General features: G+C 42.1%; 3 protein-coding genes across 10 annotated transcripts; all 3 read right to left on the bottom strand.

Moving 5' to 3' along the window:
* Positions 1-181: 181 nt before the first annotated feature.
* Positions 182-20,147, bottom strand: LOC6612601 (ABC transporter G family member 20). 8 transcript variants are annotated; one of them, XM_032721149.1, is made up of 11 exons: positions 13,138-13,646; positions 9,287-9,496; positions 5,488-5,694; positions 3,219-3,735; positions 3,009-3,157; positions 2,701-2,842; positions 2,351-2,638; positions 1,540-1,988; positions 1,415-1,475; positions 1,017-1,348; positions 182-956 (listed from the first exon to the last, which is right to left on the bottom strand). In XM_032721149.1, exons 2-11 carry the CDS (start codon positions 9,298-9,300, stop codon positions 782-784), a joined length of 2,334 nt encoding a protein of 777 aa, XP_032577040.1. In that variant the 5' UTR covers positions 9,301-9,496; positions 13,138-13,646; the 3' UTR covers positions 182-781. The 8 variants fall into 8 exon arrangements, with proteins under 8 accessions (XP_032577040.1, XP_032577041.1, XP_032577043.1 ...); XM_032721150.1 differs by having other exon boundaries at positions 2,357-2,638; XM_032721152.1 differs by having other exon boundaries at positions 2,357-2,638; positions 2,701-2,806.
* A 3,411-nt stretch (positions 20,148-23,558) lies between these two features.
* On the bottom strand, positions 23,559-24,944 carry LOC6612600. The gene is made up of 3 exons (XM_002037069.2): positions 24,853-24,944; positions 24,387-24,785; positions 23,559-24,336 (listed from the first exon to the last, which is right to left on the bottom strand). Exons 1-3 carry the CDS (start codon positions 24,896-24,898, stop codon positions 23,669-23,671), a joined length of 1,113 nt encoding a protein of 370 aa, XP_002037105.1. The 5' UTR covers positions 24,899-24,944; the 3' UTR covers positions 23,559-23,668.
* A 28-nt stretch (positions 24,945-24,972) lies between these two features.
* Positions 24,973-26,350, bottom strand: LOC6612599. Its single transcript, XM_002037068.2, has 3 exons — positions 26,280-26,350; positions 25,826-26,221; positions 24,973-25,759 (listed from the first exon to the last, which is right to left on the bottom strand). The coding sequence occupies exons 1-3, from the start codon at positions 26,329-26,331 to the stop codon at positions 25,134-25,136; spliced, it is 1,074 nt and encodes a 357-aa protein (XP_002037104.1). The 5' UTR covers positions 26,332-26,350; the 3' UTR covers positions 24,973-25,133.
* Between the last annotated feature and the right edge of the window lie 214 nt (positions 26,351-26,564).

Here is a 26,564-nt window from a genome sequence, read left to right as displayed (position 1 = left end):
AAATGTAAGTAAACCAACAATTGAATTTAATTTTATTTATTTATTTACGCTTTATTATTATTTATACATAACTGCGTTCACATTAATATTTACTTAAATAAGAAAGTTTTTCACTTGTTCGTTGTTCATTGTTCATTATGATCTGTGCATAATATTTCCTGAAATATATTTTTAGAAACTCTTTAGGGTAGTGTACATTATTGTATTTAATTATGTTTTACCTTAAAAACTTAAACCCATACAAAAATGCTTTAAGCTACTTAATGTTAATAACAAAACCCACCATTGTTTTTGTTCGTTTTTCATTGTGTTTTCTTTTTGTTTAGGCTTGCCCTACGTGTATTCGCGTGAATTATGTAGAAAAAACAATCACAGTCCATTGAAAATATATAAAATTAGTTGCGTTTGTATGTGATAAACTGCCCGTGTTGGCGTCGAGAAAAGGTCTAGTACAGAGGGTTGCAAATAATGGACATCTAGAGCAACGGATTACTGAATTCGTGACACAAAATATTTACAACATTTCATTTAGGAGTACCTAAACCTTACGCTTTAAACTACGAAAGTGCGGAACTTAGTCTAAGGAAAAACGAGTGCCGAGTGGGAAGCTAAGGAAAGCTGCGAATGTGCTTAAATAATTTATGACATTTGGGCAGATACGAGGAGAAGTGAAACTCGGAAGCGGAAGTAAGAAGAAGACCCGAAGTGGGGGTAAACTAACTAGGACGACTTATCGTGTTCTAAAGTTAGGCATCTAAAAGTAGCGTAATATCTGAAGATCCTAGCCGCGTTTGGCTCGCAGCACGAGAAGCGTCAGCACCAGGAAGCCCACGATCCAGGACAGCGTGCTCACATAGCCGATGTAGACATCCGACTCCAGTATCGCCCAGCCACGTGTGAGGATGGAGCGCAGCGAAGAGGTGGCCAGCGTTAGTGGCAGGCACAGTGATATGTATCTGGGGGATAAGAATACTTAAACTTCCATTCACAACACAGTGATCCTCACAAGAACTCACCTCAGCACAACGGGCATGCCCTCAATCGGCCAGATCACTCCAGACAGAAGCAGGGTGGGATAGAAGGAGCCCAGCGCAAGCTGGATGGCGTTCCTCTCCAGCTCGCACACCGAGGAGATGAGGAAGCCGAAGCACATTCCACACATGCCCTGCAACAGGGTCAGCACGATGACCCAGAATAGGTCGCCGTTGTTGGTCACCCCGAACACCACCAGCATGAAGATCAGCACCAGAGTGGTCTGTCCGCACATCACCACGAACTGGGTGATCACGTGCGAGAAGAGGATCTCGAAGGGCGAGACGCCAGCCACCCAGGAGCGATCCAACAAGCCCTGGAAAGGAAGTAAGCAAATTTTATTATAATTGCTCCCTAAAGAGGATAGATTTTATCGACTTACCTCAGTGCGCTCAATAATCAGAGCCGATGACGTCAAAGCGACAGCCAAGAAGAATACAATGCTATTAAATATGTGAAAAAAAACATTAATGACTCTCCCATTAAATGTATATCTATGAAACCCACGTCAAGATCACGCCAGGTGCCACGAAATCGGTGAACGATGGATTCATGGTGCCGTAGATGGGGTCCCTGAACTGAATGGGCACGTCGCCCAATTTTGGATTGCTGCCGCACTGGCCGAGAAGGCCCATGGCAAAGTCCCTGAAGGCCAGCTGGATGTCCCGATTGAGCATGACGCCGATCTGCTGGTTGGACATGTCCAGCCAGACCTTGACCTCGGAGGAGTCGATCGTTTCCTCGTCGGAGTCACGTCCCAGATTAGCTCGGGCAATAAAGGCGTCCGTGAAGTTCTCGCTGATGTAGACCGCCCCCCAAGCTGTGCCCTTTCTCACGGCCTCTTTGGCATCGTCCAGGTCCTCATAATATGTTTTAACCACACTCGTATTCAAATGACTCAGATAGCGACATCCCAGGTTCTTGAAGTGGCATCCGTCCTCCCAATAGCAGTTTTCCTGAAAATATTATTATATTATATTATAATTTTATTGGTTAAAGTGCAAGTGATTTGATCATTAAAATGGTTAAGCTGGTCTTTAATTATAGTTGTATAATAATTAAGCTTATATTTAAGTGCTATTTAAATGGTATATTATATGGCATCAAATTCTAATAAAATCCATCTAAAACTTTGTTACGTTTTTATGGTTGTGTAGTTTTTAACAAACTTAAAAGTGGTATAATCAAAATATTTCAAAGTCTATAAATTTTAGTTGGTATTCAAACTAATAAACTTTTAATAGTTTGAGTTTTACCTTGAATACTGAGCTAAGACTTGGAATGTGCATATATAGTGTGTCTATAATGTGTGTCTTACCCTTACCGTGTCGTTCATCTCTCCGTTGACTATGGCCAGGTTGAGGCCCTGGGGATCTCGTCCGATGGCCAGGCAGAAGAGGATCACCTGCATGACGGGCAGGGCGAAGATGAAGAGCATGACGCCCACGTTGCGCCACATGCGCAGCATGTTCTTGGTGAGCAAGGCGCGGATCTTGCCCTTGGAGGTGATCTTGCACAGGTTGGAATAGCAGTCCTGACAGCTCTCCTCGTCATTGGGATTATTGTTGCGCCTGGACGGCGGCGGACTGTAGGGCTCCTGGTTGAGCTGTTGCAAACGATAGATGTAAAGATTAACCCTAGCAATCGCAAAGATATTCCAAAACGAACCGTGTAGATGGAGCCATTGCTGTCGTTGATGAGCACCTCCTTGCTTTGGTGGAAGTTGAGGCCCACCACGCCGCCCTCCTGGCTGGAACTCGGCTTGTCCATCTTGCTGCCAAAGGCCATGGCGTGCAACGAGATGTTGTTACTACTCCCGAAAAACCAGTTCAAAACCACAAAGAGATGGAGGTGGAACACAGATTGCGAGCATGCGAGTGTCGGATGGAAGAGAGTCATAGTGGAGAGTTCAGAGGGGGGATTAGAGTGGTTGTCGTCGGGTTAGCCACGTGGTGCATGCCAGTCTAGAGCCTTACCTGAAGTTTACGTGGGTCACATCGCCCTTTTGGCTTTGGATGCGGGACAGCTTGAGGAACACCTCCTCCAGGCTGATGCACTTGTAGATAGAGAGTAGGACGCTGGGTGACTCCTCGGCCAGCAGGTGACCCGACCGCATCAGACCGATCTGAAGATTATAGGTTTATTAATTTATTTAAATTTAGCTACCTTATCTCTGAATCCCTTACCGTATGCGCCTGTCGTGCCTCTTCAATATAATGTGTTGTAATTATGACCGTCTTTTGGCCCGCCTTGGTGATGTGCACCAGGTGATTCCAGATGCTCTGACGCAGAAGTGGATCTACACCCACGGTGGGTTCGTCCAGGATCAGCAGTTCTGGATCGTGCATTAAGGCCACAGCGAAACTCACACGACGCTGCTGACCACCACTGAGATTCTTCACCAGTCGTTTCTCCGACGGCAGATCAAGGAAGTTGAGCAGGAACTGCAGACGTTCCAGGATCTCCTTGGTCTCCATGCCAAAGATCCAGCCGAAGTACATCATGGTCTCCTGGATGGAGAACTCTCCGTACAGTGCGATCTCCTGGGGCATATAGCCCACACGCTTTCCGGGAACACCTGATCCCCTAGTGCCGGGCTTGCCGCCCAGCACAAAGATCTCACCGGCGTCCATATAACGACGTCCAACGATGCAGGAGAGCAGGGTGGTCTTGCCACATCCGGATGCTCCCAGAAGACCATAGCTGGGAGAAAAGAAAAGTTATTTTAATTAAAAAGTGTTTGTTGAGAGCGAAACGATGGAGTAATAAAATTCTAGCATATACTAAACCCAAACCTTTATTTATTATTTTCAAACACTTGTTGTTTGTTGTGTATATAATTATATTCTCATAAAATCTTGTTTAAAGTTTTTATTTTGGAAAGCAGACATTACCTATTAGCATTTTTAGTTTTTCTTGAATGTCACTTTTTAATAAGTTTTTTGACCATTTAACGGGGTCACAAAGGGTCAAGAAGCCAACCGTGACAGAGAGGTAAAGAGATTAAATGAAAAGCAAGCAGAAAGAGGGAAAAACATTTAGCCAACTCAGCACGAAAACTGTCGCCACCGTAAACAAGACTATATATGTAACTGGATAGATATATATGTATACGATCGTGGCATGTCGGCGGCGATGTCAATGCTAATTCCAGCAGTTCAAGTTGAATTATTTCGAAATGTTCACCTTGAAATGTAAGAAATGCTCGCAGCTATCACAAAATGCGACTCCGCCCCGTTTTTGTGTTTTTGGGGAGGGGTTAGTCCCCCATTATTATTATCGCCATCATCATCATGATGAACTTGGTGGCTGCGAGTATTGTGATTATCGCATTGTTAGTTTGGCGTCTGTTTTCGTTTGGTCTTCGGCCTTTGACAAAAAAAATATTGCAGCTCGTAGGTCGCACGTTTTGGCCTCTTATTGAATCTATTATTATAATTAGCGTGCTAAGCCATTTAGCGAATTAAACCAGACAAAATCTAGGATAGGAGTGTCTGTCTGTCTGGTAGTTGGCCAGCTTTTAATCGGCTTCAAATGCTAATGCACTGACTTTGACAGCCGAAAAGCAGTTCGTTGACTCGTTCAAAGCCGAAAAATATATGACTAACTCGGCGACCTGACCTAGGTCAAAAAGCTGAACGAACCAGGCTGTTAACTGGGTCAAGACTGCTGCACAGACGGCGGAGAATAAAATAAAAAATCCGTTACGACACAGCATTAGGTCGCTGAATTAATCACTCAGAATGCCGAAAACAAGACATAAACAAAATTTAATAATACAGCTCGGGCCGTAACCAACCAATGCCAAAGGCAGTAGAAAAAAAAATGAATCTACGATTCATCATCATTATTGTTTTGCAGCCATTTTCAATCTTTTCAGACGACAATCGATCAATATAGCCGGGCATATTGGTTTTGTTTCGAGAATAACGCAAATAAGCCCAGTGTCTGGCATACAAATAGATTTCGGGATTAATTGCCAAGACGTGTGGACTTAGCCGCGTCATTGACGTCAGTTGGGAAGCGGCTTAATTGGGATCACTCCACCAGGGGCATCTCTGCGATGCGAGATCAGGCGAACTTTCCTAACTAACCTCGCTTAGCCGCTAGAATTATCATGCAAAAATCCCGTTTCAATTGCAAGATAGTCGAACGACTAAACCGGTTAGCCGCATATAAAAGCCGCAATTAGGCGCAAGCGTAACCAAGTGACCTCTGTTGTAGACGAAATCGGATCGGAGATCGGTGATCGGTGATCGGTGCAAGTGCAATCAAATCTCAGACACAAGGAAATCGCTTAGCATTGCTGCTAATTTCGAATTCGAGTTCAGCCAGCATTAGGTGCTAATTACTTTCGCCGTTTCTATTTTACAAACTCGCTAAATTGAGCTGTCAGCATTTCACTTTTATTGATGGATCTCCCGCCCCGGAATCGCTAAGATCACTCTCACTCACATTGTTCCCTTGGGCACGGTCATGTTCAGGTTGTTCAGCACCTGGTTGGCGTTCTTCTTCTTTCCGTACGCCTTGAAGGCATGCCGCACGGATACGGCGGCTTGTGTGTTCCGTGGTCCATTGGCCGGAGCACCCCATGCCGCCACGGCATTCGGCTGTGTGCCACCATCGTTGTTTGTGGCCGCCATCGCGGAGTCTGTGGAAATACTGCAAAGATATCGGGAAAAATTAATTAGTTCGAGGTTTCAGATTAAGCGTTTAAAAAGTATTATTATTAAAGTACCAAGAGTAATTCAATTTTAATTGTACTTTATCCATATCCAAACAGAAGACACTTGATATCTTTTTTTGATATAAAAGAAAATAGAGTTAAATATAATTCAAATAAATAAAACAACAAAAGGGTAGGGTATCTGAAAGTAAACAATGAAGTAGCAATTTCAATGCATGAATCGTATGAGTATTTGCATTTTAAATGCTTCTATTGAACTAAAAACAAAAAAATGGAGATTACTAAGAGTAGGTTTATTTAACTTTAGGGATCTATCGTATGAACAAATTAAAAGTATACAAAGTAATAGCTCAGTTTCCATTTCAATTAAAGTCGTTAACCATTGTCATCACTTTTTCAAATGCCTTACATATCTTTTAGTTGCTCCGGTTTTGTAAGACCTTTCTTAGCTAATCCTTTTAAGTGCGGACATTAATGGGAATCATGAGTGTTAAACACACATTGTAGAGAGTTTTAGCCATACAAACCGGGTTTCATTCGCTAGCTAGAATACTTAATAGTGTTATAATTGGCAGCTTCCTGCTGTCGCATATCAGATATATACATTTGCATAACGATTTGCATTTGAACCCGCTTCGAATGTGTGTTATGGGCTTTGTGGGGTACGCTTCAATAGCTCGGCATCTCGGCGCCGAGACTATGTCAGCGGCACACATTGCAAAAAATCATAAAACAGAGCGAAACGGCAAAAAATACAATGGACAAGCTTGGCAACACTTTTCATTTCAATATTTATAGTTGGGCACTCGTCTCTTGAGCAACGCGCTTTTTGGCCACTTGGTCGGCCGAAAAGCTGGAGTCCGTCCGAAGTTAAAGTTAAAGTTAAGCTAAAGTCGGATTGAATGCACGAGGTAAGGTAAAGTCGTTGGCCAAGTCTGGTTTTGGACCAGCAATGGTTGTTGATTGCTCAACAGCCATCCATCCACTACCAAGTTGGTCCGCCGTCGAGCAAATATGCAAGCGCACTTTGCAGTTTGCAGTTATCATTTGCATTTGCATTGGCAGAAAATTATGCAATTCCCATGCAGCTTTTGCACGCGGCGCAAACGTGTAAACAGCCAAAAGATTCGTCAATTTTGGGTCAAGGTTAGCTGCACTATTAGTCGGGAAAGAAAGTTCATAATTGCCTGCAATTAATCACATTCGCACCTCTTGAACATATTTTGACTGCCAGCTATAAATTATTTTTTTCGGCTTTTCATATCATTAGCGCTGGCAAACGAGCAAGTCATACCAGAAAACGAGAAGCGAGACAAACAGACCCAAATATAAATAATACGCTGTAGGGGGAAACTAGTTCAAGGTCACTAATTGAGCGCATTCGATTGACGATATTTTGCCTTTTTTCTGTTCCCACCGATGTCGCTTTCGAAAACGAAACGATTTGGCCGTCTCGAGTTTTTGCTAATCGATTGCGTTACTTCTCGTTAAGATAAATATTCGATCGGCGGCAAATATTTGCATTTATTATATGGCACGAGATGGGTTGGGATTGGAATTGGGATTGGGTTGCCCAACGGTCGAGTGGCGAGCAAACATCCTCAAATAGCTGCGTTTGCAGGGAAAATTAAGTGGCTATATTATGCGGCCTATCAAATATTAGCATAATGCGCTGACAACATTTGGGGCTGGGCCGCACGAATTCTGAATATCAAACGCACTCAGAAATGCTGCCATGCTGCAATTTCATTCGACCGCTTGACGAAATGTGTTTCAAGTTCGTTGCCTGAGTCTTTCGATTTGCGTACAGTGGTCGGCGCGGAGTTAGTCACAGCCCAAAAGCCAAGAGACAACAGCCAACACTCGCGGGTTGCGTAAATCGGTTCGTCTCTGTGTGCGCCAGTCAACAATGGACAAGGTCAGGCCACGTAGTTTTTTATAATGACAACAAACCGACATTTTTTCCTCTTTTCCTCACTTTTGTGCTTGACATTTATGGCTTGAAGATTTCGGCTCGCCGATGGTGGTGTTTGTTTGTGTTTGTGAATGCTTATTGATAATTTAATTAACTATTAGAGCGCTATTTATGCATGCAGCTATGTGCTCAGCACGGGCCCACCATTTTTTGGGGCGCTTATCTCGTGGATTTCTTCAGAGACGCACCCAGCTGAATGGTGAAGCGTGAGAATTGGTTAAGGTTTGTCAACATACTGAGTTATGGGACTCGTCATTTCCCTTAACCAGAAACCATCAATAATATTAACTGCACTGCTCTGCCATAACTGACACATTTTCCTTTCCGCCCTTTGCTCACCGTGCTAAATGCGAACTTTAGAATATGTAGTTGTCGTGGCGAATAGTTTGAAATAAACGCGTGCGGCGAGAGGCAAAGTGCAGAGTGACTCCCACCGAGACGACAGTGAGGTCATATAAAGATATAGACTAGGAAGTACACAGCGAGAAAAATGGCAAAGTCAAATCTGGTGTACACACATTGATTGTACAGTACGAGTTTAAAGTTGATTGTAATCAATTTATCTAAATTGACTTCGATCTTTTAAGTGCTTTTTTACATAATAGCCTGAGAGGCTGCACTTCGTGCTGCGATTTCATTGATGATCGAGCCTCCTAATCGTCTATAATCATTGAAGGGAGAGGTATTATCGGGGGCTCAAATTGTTCCTGGCTCCGATGAGCTGGAGTCTGTCACGCATCGATGCCAGCAAACGAATGCTGAATGCTAAGCACGCCGATCCCCGGCGGGATCTTGGGTCTCCAGACCTCAGGGGAATTCCAGGCCAGACCGGGTACTTATTATTGGTAGGCAAAACACCTCTTAGCCATTTCCATACAAGTCTCTGCCACACGCGGAAGATGCAAATGTCGTGTAATTGCCTTTTGTTGTACTCTTTTTGCGCGCGCATATGATTAAGAGCTTCTATTCTTGGGCCAACGAGGAAGCCATTGAACTGACAGACATGTCATTTGCCAAATAAATCAGCAAACTCCCATGATTTACAGACTGAAAATGAAGGCTGGGCGATACCCGGCCAGTGTTTCATCTTCACATGAATGGTATGATTCCGCTGAAGTGAATTTAAAACCAAAAGAAGACAAATTCGCAATGGCGGGGCATTATGCAATGAGCCTTTTGGTATTTGACATAATTACAAACTCGTTCGCCCCGCTGAGAAATGCGGTCGCATTTTTCGGCCTAGCTGGCAAATATGCAAAAGCGATTAAAAAATCAGCAAAAGACACAAAAAAACATATATGTGTTCACAAGTGGGAAAAAGACTGGCAAAAGGGTGAAGCGCTGGAAAAGTCAAATCGCTGGATTATGCAATGCTGATGGCTCGACAAGTGTAGATAATGCCGATTCCCCAAATCCCAAACCAATGACTGATGGCCGATTGACTTGCCACCAAGTGGGTCAACATCAGTGGGTCAAAATGGAGAAAGAAAAAACGAAAATAAACCGAAATGATTGCGTTTGTTTCGCGCCTTGATTGCAATTTATAGTCGTAATCTCTACACGTTTACCCACGAATCTACGAATTTACTTACGTTGATATCAGCATTTTATTTGTTTCTTTTTCGGCGATGGTGGGTGTTGTTTTGTTGGCTTTGCTTCGCCTATTGCTTGTTTTTATTTGCCTTTGTCTAAATGCTAGTTACTTTGTTAAGCGTTTACTTTTACTTGGCTGCCGGGCCAATCTTTTGCAATGCCCAAGTGGCTGTGAGGCTGTGCTTTTTATGTGTTTCAGGCACACATTGCTGAAATGTATAAATAATAGTCATGTTTGAGCGTAAATTGTAGTTTGATTTATGCACTGGCTGGAGACCTGGAGTTTGCAGAGCTTGTATGTATGTGTATCTATCTACTTTTCTTTGCCGGCTTTTGTGTCTTTCACCTGGGCTTTCAATATTGCGCATGCGTCACGTTGTATATGATCTGGCAGGCTTTTGGCCAAGTCATTGCTGGTGATGAATGAGAAACCATCAATGATTTCACGCCATAAGTAGCTTAGAATTTGGGGGAGAAGCCTGCTTCTGGATCACTCCAAAAGTAACAATAACCGGTTGATCAAATTCCCCGTTTCAAACATTATACAATCAACACCTTGCGGTGTTTACTTCTGTAGTTGCGATAATAGTATAATGCCAAATTGCTGAGTCATTTCTGATGACTGCAGCGTTATACGGTCAACATTCATACAACTGTGATTGTTTCTTGGACTAAAAGCGGCAATTCGATATGCGAACGGACCAAAAGCCGCTTAGTTCAGCGCAACAATAACAATTTAAGTAGTTATAACAATAATAATTGAGAGCCCGATAGCAATGTACGCATTTGACATTGGGCTCTGTTGTTTTCGGAGCCACTTGGAGATGTGTTAAGCACCGAAGTTTCAGCTTTCAGCTTTGAAAACAACAGGCGAGTTCTTAGCAATCATCTGCTATTCGCTGATGCCTAGTTTGCATGCCGAGTGCGTTGCCGTTTTTCTATTGCCAAGGTCAAAAGTAGCTGGCATGCAATGGTGAAGCTCCGTGAGTTTCCGGTGCAGCGGAAAGTTTTATCTAAGCGCTAACAAGTGCGTCATCGAATGTGCTAAGTGAGAACCCAAAAAAGTAGGGGGCAAGCATCAGTTACGAGTTAGTCATCTGAAAAACCCATGGACTCGCAATGCATTTAAAAGTTGCTCAATCAGGTGGCCAGTTGAGCATAAAAGCATTCAGCCATTTAACAATTTAGCCGTTTAACCAGCTGCAGACAATGCTTGGATGAATTCATTCAACACAATTTAAATTTCAATGGGGCAATCTTAATGCAAGCGTTGAACGACTTTTCAGCAGCTGCAGACAGGAAAAACCATAATTAAAACTTAAGGCTTAATGGGCCTACGTGTGTGGGCTACAAAAAGACGTTAATTCGGCCTCGAAAAAAAATTTTAAGAATATCAAACGAAAAATGATCTCCCGAATGAGCACTCAACACCCAACACTTTCGATTTCTAGTGGCCAGTTTTCATTTTCTTCGACTGGCTTTTCCGATGACATAATTTCAGGCACGTATGTCTGTGAGTTGGCTTTTCAGCAGAAGTACAACTGTATGCGACACACTTTCGTGACTGCAACTTCTTCAACGGGCGGGCTTTTGGCCATTTCTGCAAATGGCGAGCCAAACCAGTTAGCAACTGGTTCTGCAACAGGTCTTTAGACTTTTCGGCGGCCCGTGCCCAAAAATAAATAGCCGAGCAGTCACCCTCACTCACCCACTGACTAAAACCAAGGTGTTAGATAATCCAGATGGTAGTCTGTAAAGCCAACTTGAGTCGAACCTAATCAATTCGTGGCGTGTATCGATCGGCAGTTGTTGCTCTACTTAAACCAGTCTGAAGTCCGATTCCTGCGAAAACTCGAAAGAGAATGTCCGATTGCCTCAATTAATATTTAATTTTCTCAATTGTTGTGTATGTCTCACAGTTGCACAATCACATCCAGGCAACCTGGAGTTCAGCAGGGGTCACGTGAACCCCAACAAATGTTGGGCTTGTCATGGAATAATTTTCACCCCTTCTGAATTTATAATGTCCACAAGTATGAATTACAGATGTACCCCAAAGGTCTACAGCTGTAAGGCCAATTGAGAAATCAATATGACGAACTGTCGTCCCGATTTAATCTCAAGCAGCTCGTTTAATATCTTACTTGACTTTATTGACCAATTAGGGCCTGTTGATCGGTTATTAAGTGACCGACGTCAAGGGACACAGCACAGCATTAAGTCCAGTTTAAGACCAATTTGATTCTGAATTGTTATGCAGCTCAGGGTAATCATTCAGGGGGAAGTATTAGCCGTTCGCTTAAAATCGGTTAGAGCAATGCAAATTGTTTGCAATTAGTCTAACAATCCCCATAATCATATCGGAACGGATCCGATTGCTAAGCGAATTTTCTCGAGTTCTGCCGGCTATTTATATAATTAATATTTATATATTTAATAGCTCGGCGCCGCTGCCTTGGTATTAATTAAGTGTTGCAGCGTTTTACGGCTTAATAATGATGCCTATACCTCTGGATATCTAGACACAGCCTCAGTCAACTTCACTCTGTTGCCGAGTGGAATGGATCGAAGGCACCTTGAACTCTGCTCGAGGCATAGCCGCGACGTGATAAACAGAGAATAAGAGGCCCCCAAAATGCTCACCGACCGAAAGAAAGAAAGACAGATACTGGAAAATAAAAAAAACCCCAAGTCGAAAATACCAGTTCAAGTTTAAACTTAAAATGCTGCACAGCTCGGAAATGCACATGTGGAGAGAGAGGGGCTAAACCTTGACAACTAATTTCAGGGCCTTTGACGAAGGTCTCTGGGTGCACAAAATACGACGATGAATGCAGTTTATTGTAAGATATAATTGTTATTATTATGACGCTTTGCAAAGTGTGCAATGAAAATGCAAAAAGTCACAGAACTTAATTGCGCTGAACTTTGCTCGAATTGCAATTTGCAATGTCCAGTGAAAAAAGTGGCTAACTGCTCTCTGTTTGTAGATGACCTCTTCCCATTTTGGTGGTGGGCGTCACCTAAAGCTGCTAATTTTTTTATTTGGCCCCACGGGGCGGATCAGTTGGAATGCGCTGATCTCAGGCAAATACTGAGAATCAAAGGGCTATTAGCAAAATACTTATGGCAGTCGTAGGTCAGAAACGTGTTTTTTACTGCCCGAGGAAAGTGCTGGAGGTCCGGGACTAGAATCAGAAAAATTCCACTGCGACAAAAAGCCAGGCTTCTGCACTCTGCCATAAGGCTGATCAATAAAAACAAAATTACGCAAAGTGCCATGGCGATAATATCCATGTACAATGGCTGCATGAATGACACATCGGAGCGATGTGAAATGCAGTTAATGACCGAAATTATGACCAAATTTTTCACATTTTTTTATGCAATTCACATACATCACAGGCAAAATGTGTAGCAATATCGCGATGGAGTTGCCGTCGACGGATTGGTAATATCAGAGTGGTCATATTCTAACAACGTTTCGGGGAGGGAGACGATGACGACCACTCCGCCCATTATTTGTATGCCAAACGCGGAGCACACGCGTTGGAACATTTTGAGGGGGGAAGGTAACGCGGGCGGAGACATCCACTTTGTTATTGATGATGTGGATCTCGATGATGATGATTATGATGATGGTGGAAGTTCGCAAACAAAGTAATTGACGACAAAGCAGCAGAGCTTCCATTTGTTTTTGTAAAGAATAAGCTGTTGTTCGCTTAAATATCAAACTGAATGCCTTTTGGGCGATTTCCTGAAACGTGTGGCGATGTCGGCACTGTTGGCCATTCAAGCTCGGCAAATTCCAAAAAGTCCCATTTTGTTTGATGAGCAAATTTACACTTACAATGCGCGTTCTAGTTGGCCTGGGAGCAAATATGTTTGCACACAATTTCAGTCGTTTCGCTGATTTCGTTTTATAATCCACTTCTCGGCAAACGAAAGACTTAGGACACGAACGCGATCGCTGGTAATCTCGATGGATGGGATCTGTCGACGTTCCACGGGGGTTCACACAAAAAACGACGAGCGGACCGAGGGAGCGTATAACCGGAGCACTTGCGTTGCGCTGAAAGGTTCGGCCAAGACTGACTTTGAGTCGATGGCCAAAAGGCGGACTGAGCCGAGCTGAGTTGACTTAAGCTGATGCTGAGACGCTGGCGCTGCGTCGACGTTGGCGCTGCTAGCTTTGCACTTTACACTTTGTCAATGGAAGCGACAGAGACGGAGGCAGCGCAAGAGCGAGTGCGACAGAGAGGTGACGAGCGAGCGGACGGCGATTGCACTTTTGCACGTGCGTTTCAAGCGCGACTATAAACGCTTCTAGTTGTTGGACCTGCGAGTGACTGACTGTCTGAGTGCCTGGAACTCGACTGCAAAGCTTAAGCTTAAGTCAAAGCAGACCGCAAAACACCTGCGCCTCAAAAGCACTCGAAAAGTCACTCACTTTTGAGCGGTTTGGTGGCAACTTGGCGGCGAATGAGCTCGTCGCGTCCAGCAAAACAAGTGAACGAGTGGCAAGTTTGTTGGCTTCGCTCCTGGCGGCGGTTCACCTTCTCTGAAAAAGGGCCCCGGTTTTTGGGTTTTTTACGTCGTTGTAGTGACGTTACATGTACATGCCACTTATGCAATCCACGAACGACCTTGGCTATCTTCTTCTTCGGCCAGAATTGCAAAAGCCCAATGGGCCGCTCACCCATTCACTGCAGCTCTCTTTTTTTTTAGATCATTTAATGGCTTCATTTGGCCGTAATTGCAATCGCAATCTCATTAAAATTCCCAAGTCTTTTTTAATTAGGGCTGATATGGCTTTTCTTTGCACAAGTAACTAGCAATCCAACTGGAGCAAAGTTCACCACTAATAGATCAAATGGGCCAGGGAGAGATATACATTTTTGCAGCTGCCCAAGGCCTTATTATTAAATGCCTTAATTACTATAATTGCTATGCCAAAGAATGCTTTTGCTGGCTGAGTGATGGACAGACAGGCACCCAAGCCGCAAAATCAATAAACATGTCTATATTAAAATTTTGTTGTTTGTCTATTGCACAATTTCAATGTCATCCAAGAAAAAAAAAAAAAAGAAAAAATTAACAAGCCGGCGTTAAGGGCGTGACTAAGGGCGTTTGATGTGTGTTAGGGAAAAACGAAGGCACAAGAAAGAAACAAGAAAATATCCAAACAGACTAAACTGTCCAGTTTTGCGCAATGCTGACATTGAAAATGCACAGCCAACTTGGCGATGTGGGTGTTTCTGGCCAAAAGAGTGCCATCGAATCGAGTGTTGTAACAAATCGCGTTCGAACATCTTAAGCAGGTGGTCAATGGTCAATGGACAGCAATACAATAGCAATGGACAGCAAGTCGGGTTTCAATATTTGGGAGCTTTACATTTTTTTCATTTGCTATTAAACGGCAATTAACTGGCAAGGTCTCCTGCTATACACTATAATATCTGCCCGTCATGCATTCCCGGGATCTAAAACATTGACTTATCTAGCTAACAAATCGGTATTTAATAGGCGGTGTGATATTTTTTCCTTACAGATTACTCATACGCCATGTGGAACGGGCAGTTGGATTTAATGAATCGCATAAAACCGATTTCGCGGCTGACTGATGGGCCTGTAAACATCCTCGTAGTGGCTGCAATGGATATTACTGTAGTGTAAAAAACAAGCAATTCAGACTTGTTTCAGGCGATATCAAGAAATAAATAAACGAAGTGAGTCGCTGTCGCACTTGACATGGTTTTTGGAATATACGATGAGCAACGTGCTAATGAGCCCTGAAAACTGTGTTCCTCAGCTCCTCATTCATCATTAAATTGGGATATTTCGAAATAGTCTTATAGTCGTTATGATTCAGTCTGCTCATCCAAATCTAGTTTCCATTTCCAGGTAATTTACAATAAGTAAAAAGCCAGGTCATGGTATACCTATTTGTGCAGTGGAAGTCATGTGAAGCCTTCAATATTTTCGCTCTTACAAGTCGCAAATTTCGTAACTGTTGTTTTAGTTTCAACTAATGGGTAACGCCCCCACACAAATATAATTCAGACAACACGGTTTGCCATCAAGACGAAATCCAAAACTAAGCTTGCAATTTTCTAACTTGGCTTTTTGTCTTTCTTTGTCTTATGGAAGTTTCTTTTTTTGGCCAGTCATGCTGTGCAAGCAACAACAACACCTTGAACAAGTTTGTTGACTTCGGCTTGGAAAAATGAGAACAACAACAAATGGTAACTGCGAAAATAGCAATAAAGTTATTAAAGAAATTGGTTGACAAACGTTTTTGGGTTTTGCCATTGCATCAATACTACACTCGACAGCTTCACTTACAATTTCGGCCTTTTGTCTTGCGATGTGCACATTTGAAATCCACATTTATAGCCCTCCATTCCCAGTCTTAGTCCCCATTCATTTCGGTTTAGTTTCTTCTTTCCCTCCGTTTTTCGGTTTATCTCTGTGTTTTTATGCTGCTCTGAAAATGGGCACAAGGTCGTCGGTTTTAAGAGGAGGAAGTTTGCTGGGAAGCTGGCGGCGCAAAGGGACCAAATTCCAGACGGACTGCAGAAGCTCCAGCCTGGCTTTAAATTAATTGCATCCAGCCACGAGACGACTGTGTCGGTAAACTAAAGTCCATAAAACGGATTGCACTGAACGATAAAATTTCCCTTTCGCTCGAAACTCGTTTTTGTTCGCTCGTTCAGACTGTGTCCTAATCTGCTGTGAGTCACAGGAGACTTAATACAAGAAAGAGGAATTAATAAAGACCTCTGAAAAGAAGGCTTTGCCACTTAACTTAAAGAACCTCTTTGACCGAGCTGAGTAATTAATCTGTATCTTCCTGTTTCTGTTTCACATAACAATTGACCTCAAGTAAATTGCAACCGTATAAGCCATCAGATCAATTAAGTTTCGTTAACCTTTATAAGGTTGTTGTGTTCAAATCATTTCAAGATATTCAAGATATTTCTTCAATTTTGCTCACTGCAACTCAGAGCAATGGAGTGGAAAGCTCCAGCTGCTGCCAAGCTTTTCAGCACTCAAAGTAGTTTCATTCGCGGCTTGCCAAATATTATGCAATTTCAACAGCTCGGAGCTGAGACTCGACTAGTTTGGCTTATTTTCGAGTGGCCACATGCAAAGGAGCTGCTAATGTAACAAATAAATTAATTACAATTAGGGGCTGTAGCCGGTCCATAAACAAAGATCTACGAAATGGCAAACGCAAACGGCCCATTGGTTTTGCTGTAATTACTTGGTTCACAGAGAAGAAGCTGAATAGCAGAGTGAATCTGGCTCGACTCGTTTATGGCTGGAATAATTTGTGAAGATTTTGGCCAAAGCTATCAAAGCTACCAAAAAAGAAAAAATAATACACGCCCCAAATGTGTCAAGGTCTTTTGTAAACTAGCAAATGAGCAAAAGAAACAAGGCTCATAAAATCAAATCAAATGGAAACCGAAAGCTGGTCGAGCGATTTGGGACCGAGCTCTATTTTTCGGATATATATCCATAATTATCGGGGAAAACTTTTTGGCACACAATGCACGGCATTTGAGTCAGATTTTTGCCAAGTTGATTGGCCGCGTTGTGCAACTTTTTTGTCTATTTGACCACATTTTGTGGCAATTAGCAGGCTGGCCAAATTGTTGTTAATACCATAAGCAAATACGCTGAAATAGTTGGTCTAAGACAATGCATTTGGCTTCTTGCAGTGAAAGTACCTTCAAAATATATTGACAAAATTTCCTAAAAAACACGACCACAACAACGTCTTTGTTGCGTGGAAAAGACCGCCGCACAAAAGCCCTAAGAACTGGCGGAAATTTATGTGACAGTCTTTATTCAGGACAATTATATCGGGCCTACGTGATATGTCTGATATTCATTAAAATTTTGCTCACACCGTATAACTCCGAACTGTGTTCTTTAGCTTATCAAAAGGTGGTAGGTTAGTCAGAAAAGCTAAAGCCAGTGACACTTGCACATCGCGGAAATAAATCTTCAATTGCTAAAGTTCTAATGACAGGCGTGTGCTTTTTCAGATCTCTTTTTATTTTTTTATTAAGATTACTTGGTGATTTCCTTTAAGATCTGTGGCCTTACAGGCCAAACGACTGTCTCCACACTGAGTGGGATAGAAATTAAGCATAATATACCTTAATGGCTACAAAACAAAGTTCAACATACATTGTCAACGTTTTCTCTGAAAATGTACGTACAGAACATAGTTACTATGTTAGAAAATAGTTACTAATGTTCTACAAAAGATAGTTTAAAATATATTTGCTCAACGACCTTTGAGGCCTATTACTGGAGATCAACGAGCCTGTACATTCTCAGATTCAGTATTTATAATCGTCTGGCTGAGCAATCAAATGGTTATTGAGCTTAGGTTTTTTGTCTCGGCTAATCTAATAAATGAGACAACGCTGACAATGTTAAATTACTTTTAAGCTTTTGGTTTGAGCTTGAGTTTTATATCATTTTGCTACGACAGTGAATTCAATAAAAAGCTTATGTATAAGTGGGAGTATAAGCTTTTGGGAGCTAAGCCAATTTCAAAGTAAGACGAAAAAATGCGGTAGCTATAAGATTCATCAAAGCTCACATTAAAGCTTTTTACACTGTGTAACACATTTCGGCCTTTGCGTATAAAAAACTGTCATAAAATGTTCCGCGTAGATTTTTACAAATGTATAGAGTACTTAATATAGATTTTACATTCTTCATAGAGTATTCTAAATTTGGTGTAACGAATAACTTAAGTAGGCGATAAAAATAAGTTTTAATTGAACCATAAAATTTCTGCGCAGATAAGCAGGTAGCTCTCATTTATTGCTTATGGTTTTCAGAATTCCAATTGCACATTTCAGCCATTAAATTTTAATTTTAGCGCGTGCTAAAACTGTTTTGAACGGCTTCGTCTGTACAAGGGCGTGCTTGGGTTGCAAATCATCACCCATAATCGTCCATAACAACAATTAACGGCACGCCAGGAGCGACAGGTATAAGTAAAACATGTTGACTGACAAAAAAGGCAGACAGAAATCGGAGTAATTTCCCAATACTTCGATGCCACTCACAACTGAACTAGTTCATGCGGAAGTGACGTAGCTGATTGTAAGGTGGATGTTGTATAATGAAGGCCAGCACAAGAGAAACACCGCTAAAGGCAACAAACAATCTCATTTCAACCATCGATACGGCGGTTATAGACCCGACCTAAAGCCGCATTCGGATGCTAATGATATGATTATGTTTGACATATAATGTGGCACATGGTACATACATGGGCGTTGGCACGAAAAAGGGGGGCTAGTATATAAAGTCCACAATTATATAAAGTTATTATCAAAACAAAGTTCTTAGTAGGGCACATATTAGTTTATATCAGAATGTTGCACCCCTAATTGCTGTATTTCAGTTGCTACGCCCTTGTATGCGATCGCATGTGCTGCCAATATTATGTCATTCAAAAGGCGAAAGAAGAAACCCAGCATACATGAATGACCAATTTTATTTGCATAAAGCCGATACTTTCGCAGCGAAACACGACTCCCCTGTACCTGAAGTTGTGCGAAATTATGGCCAAATAATTTTTCACACATTGTGCGAAATCGACCGATTGCCGGATGTGCCACAATCCGCTCAGATGCAAAAATCACCAGGCTGACGCCGATTGCGGCGATGATGGACGTTAATTTGTACGAAAACTCATTTGTTTGCCATTAATTGTGCGGATTTGTTAGGGAAATTATTGGAATTAGCAATTAGTTAAATTAAATGCTAAGTGCTGAAAGCCAGCCAGCCGTTGCCGAGCGAGGCTAAGCAGTCTCTTCAATAGAAACCATCGCCCTATAGCTTTAGCGACCCTGGGTTCTATTTTTAAGCCTTCAGTTTAGCGTTCAGTGGCTCATCGCAGAGTGTGCCATAACTTGCTACGAATTTGTTACCTTACTACGTATTTATATAATTGCGAATTTCACTCGTCACTCTGTAAAGTGGCTGAAGTGGCTAAAGTTGCTTAGCATGTGAATAAATGCAATTAAAGCCCAACGCTTAATAGGCATGACGTGGAATTTGCGCAGACTATTACGAATTGCAAAATTGGGAATTCGCGCGGCGGCGACAAGCTGGGCTCACTGATTCCTGACTCCGACTCCGATAATGATCAGCTACCAGTGAGTTGTCTAAATTTCCATTTCACCAAACCACCGTCATGTAAGCCTTGTGCAATGCATCGAACTCCAGGTGTCGAGGGTGGCTATCGAGGTGTCATTCACGTTTGGATCCGAAATAAATACTTCACAGCTCGCCCAGTAATGAATGTGATCATATGCGATTTCTTTCACTCAGCTCATTTGAATATTCATTCAATTCGGCGTTACAAAAATAAATGACTTAAAACACGTGCCCGGCTGTTATTCAATGTGTACGTTTAAACTTTAGCTTTTGCAATAAAACACAAATCTATTCGATCGAAACGTAAAGAAGACACGAAGTTCTTCAGCGGCGACCTCGAAGCAAACCACTATTTCTTGTTATCGCTTGTGGTAAAATCGAATGACTTCGGCAACGAACTTCAGATGAAGATCGGTAGATGGTTCAGTTCCGTTTCGACGACGTCTCTCGACTTAACGACTAGTTTATGGACCATTAAGGGACCTGTTAAGACATCTGTAATGGCTGTGACTCACATGGCACTGGGGTCCGACCAGCTGAAGTGACGCTTTATCCTTTCCAGGTCCATGATGGGCTGCTGCGTCTGCTGCTGGCTCAAGGTTGCCTCTTTCTTCGGCGCCATTTTGCCGTTTCCGAAAGGGATGCACTGGGCACTGGGCAATGTGGTTCAATGGATGATGCGAATAGCAGTTGCGCAACTGGTTTGCCTGACGCAGCTGCCAGTAAATAGTCTTGTTTATTTCGATTCGTTTCTGCACACACACCGATCTGTTTCTCACACTGAAATTCGCGTGCGCCTCCGCACAAAACAAAAGACTTAGGCAGCGAACTAAGACTTCATATTAGGCGCGAGTGAGCGAGCGTTTTTTGCCTTTAGCGGTTTGCTTTGTCTTGTAACAGCTGTTTTCTGGTTTTCAAACTCAAAACGTGGACTCGAACGACAATCGCGAGGGCGCGGCGACAACAGCGTGCTTTAAAAATAGAGCGCAGGTAAAACACGTAATTTGATTTATAACTAATGCTTCTTTCTTATAGGGTACACGTAATAAAAGAGCACAAAGTGATATCGTTTTCTTTGGCTTTATGGCTGTAGCTATAGCTTTGCTGCCGATTTGTACTGCTGCTGCCAAACGCGCCGGAGTCGTGAACGAAACTGAAACCCCAAGACGCGCGCATCAGGCGCAAGACCTGCCGAAATGCGGCAAAAGCTGAAAAACGAGAGAGTTGCCGAGAGTTTTTGTTAAAAAAAGAGACCTGCGATCGTGGGCCAGAGAGGGAGAGAGAAAGGAAGAGAGAGATTGTATTTTATTCGATGTTGATATAGTTTTTTCACATAGATAAACATGCATGGCTTTAGTCATGCACATGGAGCAGTGAAATATCAAAAATCGAACATACGAGCCAACGAACTTGTTGAGGGAATGTAAATTTGTTAAATTATAGCAAAGGTAATTAAATAACAGGTGTACAGTATAAACAGTAATATACTTTTAACATTTTATATTTTTTTGGTTCAGTAGGAGTGTAAATAATATAAATAATATAATTATTATTTCCAGAGTATCAATGCTATTTCTATTACCTATCCCACTTCCTCCTTGAAGCACTTACAGCACATTAATCAACAAATCTTAGAAAATGAGCTTAATTATGACCGTTTGAAAATTATATTTTCGACTAGCTTCGGCTACGCCCATTGGGCTTCATTTAACCATTTTTCACGGCATTTGTTGCGCCTTAATTAAGACATTACACGATACCGTTAAGAGTCCCCCAAAGCATCTTATGGGTCCTAAATACCAACCTCTTACTGTCGCGTTACGCGCCACTATAAATTATGAACTACACAGCAGAGTGATAAACTTTTAAGACGATTATCAGGCGGTGGTCGTTTACCCATCAACGGAATGGTTTCTTTATGGCAGTAAAATAGAAAGATATGTACTACATAAACGAAACTTAATTAGTAGAGCTAATAAAAAGCGAAGCTAAAGCCATTCGGTGAAAACTTCTCTGCATACGACTTGCATAATTCACACATTTCACGTCAACGTGACAGAGATCAAATTAGAAAACCGCATATTTTTCGACATCTTAATTTAAAATACAGAGGGAATTTCACGCTGCATTATTCAGGCATTACAACCAATCAAATGCATCACAACAAAGTCAAAACAAAGCCATTTTCCCGATCAGAGGTCAGTTTTCAAGTTTTCGAGTTTCCGGCTCAATCGAAGGGGTCAGTGAAAGCGGTGGTAAGTGTTGCGCAAATTGCAGCAGAAACTAAATAGCCGGGACTTAAAATAAAACCTTATCTAAATATCTTTGTCGTTTTCAATAGACCGAATTGGTATGCAAATGGCGGGCGACAGTATGTCGTCGCATTTCCCAAAATGCAAATTGGCTGCTCTCTTGGCCACCAAAAGTGCTCTTTCACTCGCCGCAAAAATCGGAGGATGGTCGGATGGGTTACCTCATCGGCGGGCGTCGTTAAATTGCAAAAATTACGATGGCGGCGAGTTGTCGGTGTAAATGAAAATCAATGAAGCGGCTAACAAACGAAGAAACGAATCGAGACATCTACGAATGTTTGCCCAAAGAAATGAATGCTAAAAGTGGCGCATGAAAAGAAAGTTTAAAGCACACTTTGTTTGCCGCCTGCTCTTTGATATCGTTTCGTTGGCGGTTTTGAATTCGAATTTTGTTTGTGTGCCGCCGTGTCTGTGAATGGGTAAAACTGCATTTGATAATTACGCGAGTACCTCGGGCTCGGGTGATTCAATAAAGGCGGCGACCACTAGCTCCATCGGCTAGCCGTTCCCGTCGATGCCGGGTAAATAACCAAAATTACAAAACCACTCTACCACCGACTGCGCCAAAGAATTTGTGTCACAAGTTGCACAATGCCCAAAGCGCCGACACCAGACTACCGCCGTACACACGGCGTATGAGCAACGAGTTGGCTGTGGCCATAGCGAACAAATACCGCAACCGCCGAAGAAGTAAAACTGCAATTTGCAAACATTACATAAGCCCCAACTCGACGACTGGGCGGCCGACCGGCTTGGCAGAGTCGCCTTGACGGAAGTCGGGAAAAACACAGTTCCAGGAGTAAAATCGGTTTTCCAAGTGCATGAAATTAGATGAAAAATGTTGCCACAGACGGGTAAAGTGCGTATAAATTTCAAACATGGCCAACGTCCACCAGCGAAGTATGTAGAGTAAGCCAATAAGTAAATTGGCCAAAAGCAGCAATTATCTGTGGTAGTTGGTTGTATGCATCGGAAGTGGAATTCCGTCCAAACGACACCATAGTTTATGGTCACTTAAAAGTGTATTTAATGCTCTTATTTGTGAGCAACCACAAATGGCTTAAGGTGTAAATGAAGTGCTAGGAAACAATAGTTAAATTGGAAAATACTTACGATTAACAATTACATTTATTTTCTTTAGTTTCTGGAATTTCGTTTATAAATATAGTTTAGAATTATAGATCTTCTTTGATCATCTTTGTTCTAAATACCTAAAAATATTTTTGTAATCATACAAATTTTCTAGTCTAAGTCAACGAAAATAACTTATATTTTTAAATTAAAAATAAATTCCCCGGTTTGAATTTTGCGCACTTGACGCATATATTTGTCTCACTTTCCGTTTGCTGCGTATTCATTCGCACTATTCCTTTCTCTTTCTATAAGTACTTTTGATAATAGATGGCGCCAGTCGATGATGTCTGGCGCCCACTATTGAGAATTCGAAACCGCACGCGTGCGACATCTAAACGGAAAATAACAAAACTACAACGTGTACCGAAGATATTATAGCGTAACAAAGGGTGGTGAATTCTGCCTTTGAATGCATTAAATAAAGCATTAAGTTAAGCACCATAAAAAGTTATAATAAGGTATAAAAGGTATAAATTACTGTGGCAGAGCTATCTTTCCGGGTTGGGGTAGGTTCTTTATAAGCCCCTCTGTTCCTTCTACATTCCAAGCATTATGGTCATTGCTCTGCTAAATTAAATTAATTGCATACAGTTTTCTTATCTCACCAATTCTGAGAATTCCAATTATCTTTGCGGTTTGGTGCATGTTACTGATAAGACGCCATTTAATATTTATTTTAATATGCACATTTTCAAGTACTAAGGTTATTTAGAAAATTATGAAAGTAGCTAGATGACTTTAGCAAACACCAGTTAAGTGTGGAGCGTTTATTGTAATAAAACGGTACGGATCGCAGCAGACAGTGTGTCCAACGTCTCTTGTATTTATGTTAAGACCAGGATGGCAGGGTATCACATGGCAGATCTGGCCTAATGCCTGCTGATTGGGAAGACTTACGTCGTTGTAGGTCAGCATCACCCATTTATCTCCGGAGAGATGGCTAACTATCTTGTACATCCACTCTGGCACGGGAATTTTGTTATTATCCAACAGGTAAATTGGTATCATGTTGTTATTGGTATTATGTCTTAGTCTATGGACTCCCAATACCCCAATGCAAACCTTGAGGACATCGTAAGTACGCGGTATTTGTACGTTATTGATAACTGGATTATCATACAGTCCCCTAACCATATTGTTTACCCAGGTCTCAACGGCCTTCCATTTGCCGCGATTGACTCCTCGATATTGGGGGATAGCATTTAGATACCTGAACGTTGACTTCTTGAGCTCTGTGGATATGAATGCAGAAGCCGGTGTCATGTGGCCACGATCAAATTTACACTGCGGCTGTACTGCACCCAGGTTAGTGAGCAAACAAGCTTGTGTTGCTCTTCCTTCGTAGGCATTGTCAAATCCGCCACTTAATTGATCCGACTGCCAAGTGGGATTGGGACGGGGAACGGCTAATAGTAACAGGTTAAGTACTGTGTTTGCACCAATATTTTCCACTTACTGTTTATGTAGCGATAAGCCTTATAGATGGAATGTTGGAACGCCAAGCTGTAGCCATCAAAACAATTGCGATACAGTTCCATGAAGCGTTCATTGTAGAAAAATCCTACGGCAAACGTAGCACTCGGAATGGAACAAGAAGTATCTGGTACCTTTACCACGACAGGATCGGGTGGTGCACATGCTGCTGAGCTTAGCGCTGGACTGAAAGCATTGTCATATCGACACAGGAATGTGGTGTGATGAAGTCCTCCATTGCACAGCAGATACAACGTCTGGTGGACTTGCACAATATCACTGCGCTGAATATTATAGACTCCGTTATTTTTGCTTAAGTACACATAATTGGCGTTCAAATGAGCCAAATCGATTAAGCAATTCGCTTGAACACTTTCTACAACTTAAGATCGGTTGATAGTTCGGTTGATTGATCTGATAATAGTAAAGCTTCTTCTATATATACTCACAGAAATACAGGCTTAGACTAGACAACAGATACTTCAAGTCCGGCATCTTCACAGCTTAAGGTTGAATTACGAACTAAGAATTCTGAAACGTTGAGAGCGCGGCCAAACCAAAAGTATTTCTTATCAGCATCGTATTCGTCTTTATTATTATCTCTGTAATTCAGAAAACCCCAAGATTTCTCAACGCGGCCCAGCTATAAGCGATAACACTGGTCCCATGATAAGCCATCACTGATTAATAACCTATTAATTAATAACCTCTAGAAACTTTCGGTATCATCCTAGCAAACACCTGTCAAATTAGGAACGTTTCTTCTAATAAAGTCATTCGGATCACAGCAGAAGGTGTATCCACTCCCAGTTGGATTCAAAGTTCTGGGGCAGGCAGTAGCTTTACAGACTGATGATGGGTTTGGTTGTTGGGTTTCCCACCCATTATTGGAGGTCAATATCACGTACTTGATGCCGGTGGTTAGGCTGCTAATGATTTTGTATGTCCATCTGGGAACGGGATTCTTGTTCGGTGCTAGGTAAATCGAAACTGATTGTTGGTTTCTGTTCAACAACTGAAGAACACCCAATGCCCCTGTGCAGACATTTAGCACATCGTTTTGTCCTCGAACCCAATTCTCAACTATCTTCCAATTGCTGCGATTAATACTGTAGTACTGGGGAACGACATTCAAGTACTTGTTCGTTTGTCTCAGAATTTTTGGAAAGCTGTAGTCGGCAACCGGTGTAAGGTGACCTCGATCGAAGGAAAGACTTCTGGAAGAAGGCACATATGTTTGTCCAGATCCAAAAAGATGCTCAAACCGATTGTAGATACTATTCAGCTGAAAGGTAGCCTCATCTGCAGGAGTTATGATCCCATCCTTATCGAACACCGTTGGCGGTCGATCTGACCCTGGATTTTGTAATAAATAAGTGGCAATTAGTGAGTAAATAAGCTTAGGGTATTATAAGAACTAACTTAAATTGTTGGGGTAGACCGTGTTGATGGAAAAATACGCCTTCATGGTTCTCGCGTCGTAGCAGCTGCGATAGAGCTCCATGAACGTATTTCCATACCTGAAACCAACCAAATACATGGTGTGTGGGCAGATATTACTCGCAGTTGGAACCACAGAAGGCGGAATGGCCTTTGAGCAGTTTGTCCTGGGCAACGGTGGAGAGAAGTGACCATTATTCCCGCAGGTGGAGGTGAACACCTGCGCATTTTCATCGCACAGCAAACTTATTTGCTGATTTGGTTGCAATTGATCCGTGAGCAAGAGCTCATAGCGATTGTTAACAATGTGGACAAAAAGGCGATCGGTCCATGTTTCAGCCTGTGTGATCTGGCAAAAGGACTTGGCATTTCCCACAGCTGCAAGAAATGATTGTCACATTAGTTGGCCAAAGAGTCTTATTGTCCTTAAGCTCACTTAGGAACAAGCTCAAAGTAATAATTAGATATCGTAGCTCGTGCATCTTCATGGTACGAGCTTGAAAGTAGAACTGAAGATATTGAAAAAATAAGCTTAAATAGAAAATTCTGAATGATAAGATAAGTAGCTATATTACAATCGGATGCACAAACAACGCAATTGAATGTGTTTGTATCTTATCTTTAGAGTGTACATTTTACAGCTAAGTATTTAATTAAATGTATATATATCAAGAGCTTATCAGCTCAATGCCACACCAAGTTTCCAAGAATTGCCATCTTA

The sequence above is a fragment of the Drosophila sechellia genome, chromosome 3R (assembly GCF_004382195.2).
Source record: "Drosophila sechellia strain sech25 chromosome 3R, ASM438219v1, whole genome shotgun sequence".
Taxonomy (NCBI): domain Eukaryota; kingdom Metazoa; phylum Arthropoda; class Insecta; order Diptera; family Drosophilidae; genus Drosophila; species Drosophila sechellia.
The sequence above is the reverse complement of the archived record's forward strand: the minus strand, read 5'-3'. Positions and strand labels throughout refer to the sequence as shown.

What these genes read in the sequence shown, in the direction of transcription:
- LOC6612601 (XM_002037070.2), bottom strand. Translation starts at nt 20,106, where the DNA reads ATGGCGCCGAAGAAAGAGGCAACCTTGAGCCAGCAGCAGACGCAGCAG. An exon ending in GTGACCCACGTAAACTTCAG is followed by an intron (nt 2,843 to 3,008) that starts GTAAGGCTCTAG and finishes TTTCGGGAGTAG; the next exon opens with TAACAACATCTCGTTGCACG. An exon ending in GCAATGGCTCCATCTACACG is followed by an intron (nt 2,639 to 2,700) that starts GTTCGTTTTGGA and finishes CGTTTGCAACAG; the next exon opens with CTCAACCAGGAGCCCTACAG.
- LOC6612600 (XM_002037069.2), bottom strand. Translation starts at nt 24,898, where the DNA reads ATGCCGGACTTGAAGTATCTGTTGTCTAGTCTAAGCCTGTATTTCT. An exon ending in TAGTCTAAGCCTGTATTTCT is followed by an intron (nt 24,786 to 24,852) that starts GTGAGTATATAT and finishes ACCGATCTTAAG; the next exon opens with TTGTAGAAAGTGTTCAAGCG. An exon ending in GGCTTATCGCTACATAAACA is followed by an intron (nt 24,337 to 24,386) that starts GTAAGTGGAAAA and finishes TGTTACTATTAG; the next exon opens with CCGTTCCCCGTCCCAATCCC.
- LOC6612599 (XM_002037068.2), bottom strand. Translation starts at nt 26,331, where the DNA reads ATGAAGATGCACGAGCTACGATATCTAATTATTACTTTGAGCTTGTTC. An exon ending in TACTTTGAGCTTGTTCCTAA is followed by an intron (nt 26,222 to 26,279) that starts GTGAGCTTAAGG and finishes CATTTCTTGCAG; the next exon opens with CTGTGGGAAATGCCAAGTCC. An exon ending in GGTCTACCCCAACAATTTAA is followed by an intron (nt 25,760 to 25,825) that starts GTTAGTTCTTAT and finishes TACAAAATCCAG; the next exon opens with GGTCAGATCGACCGCCAACG.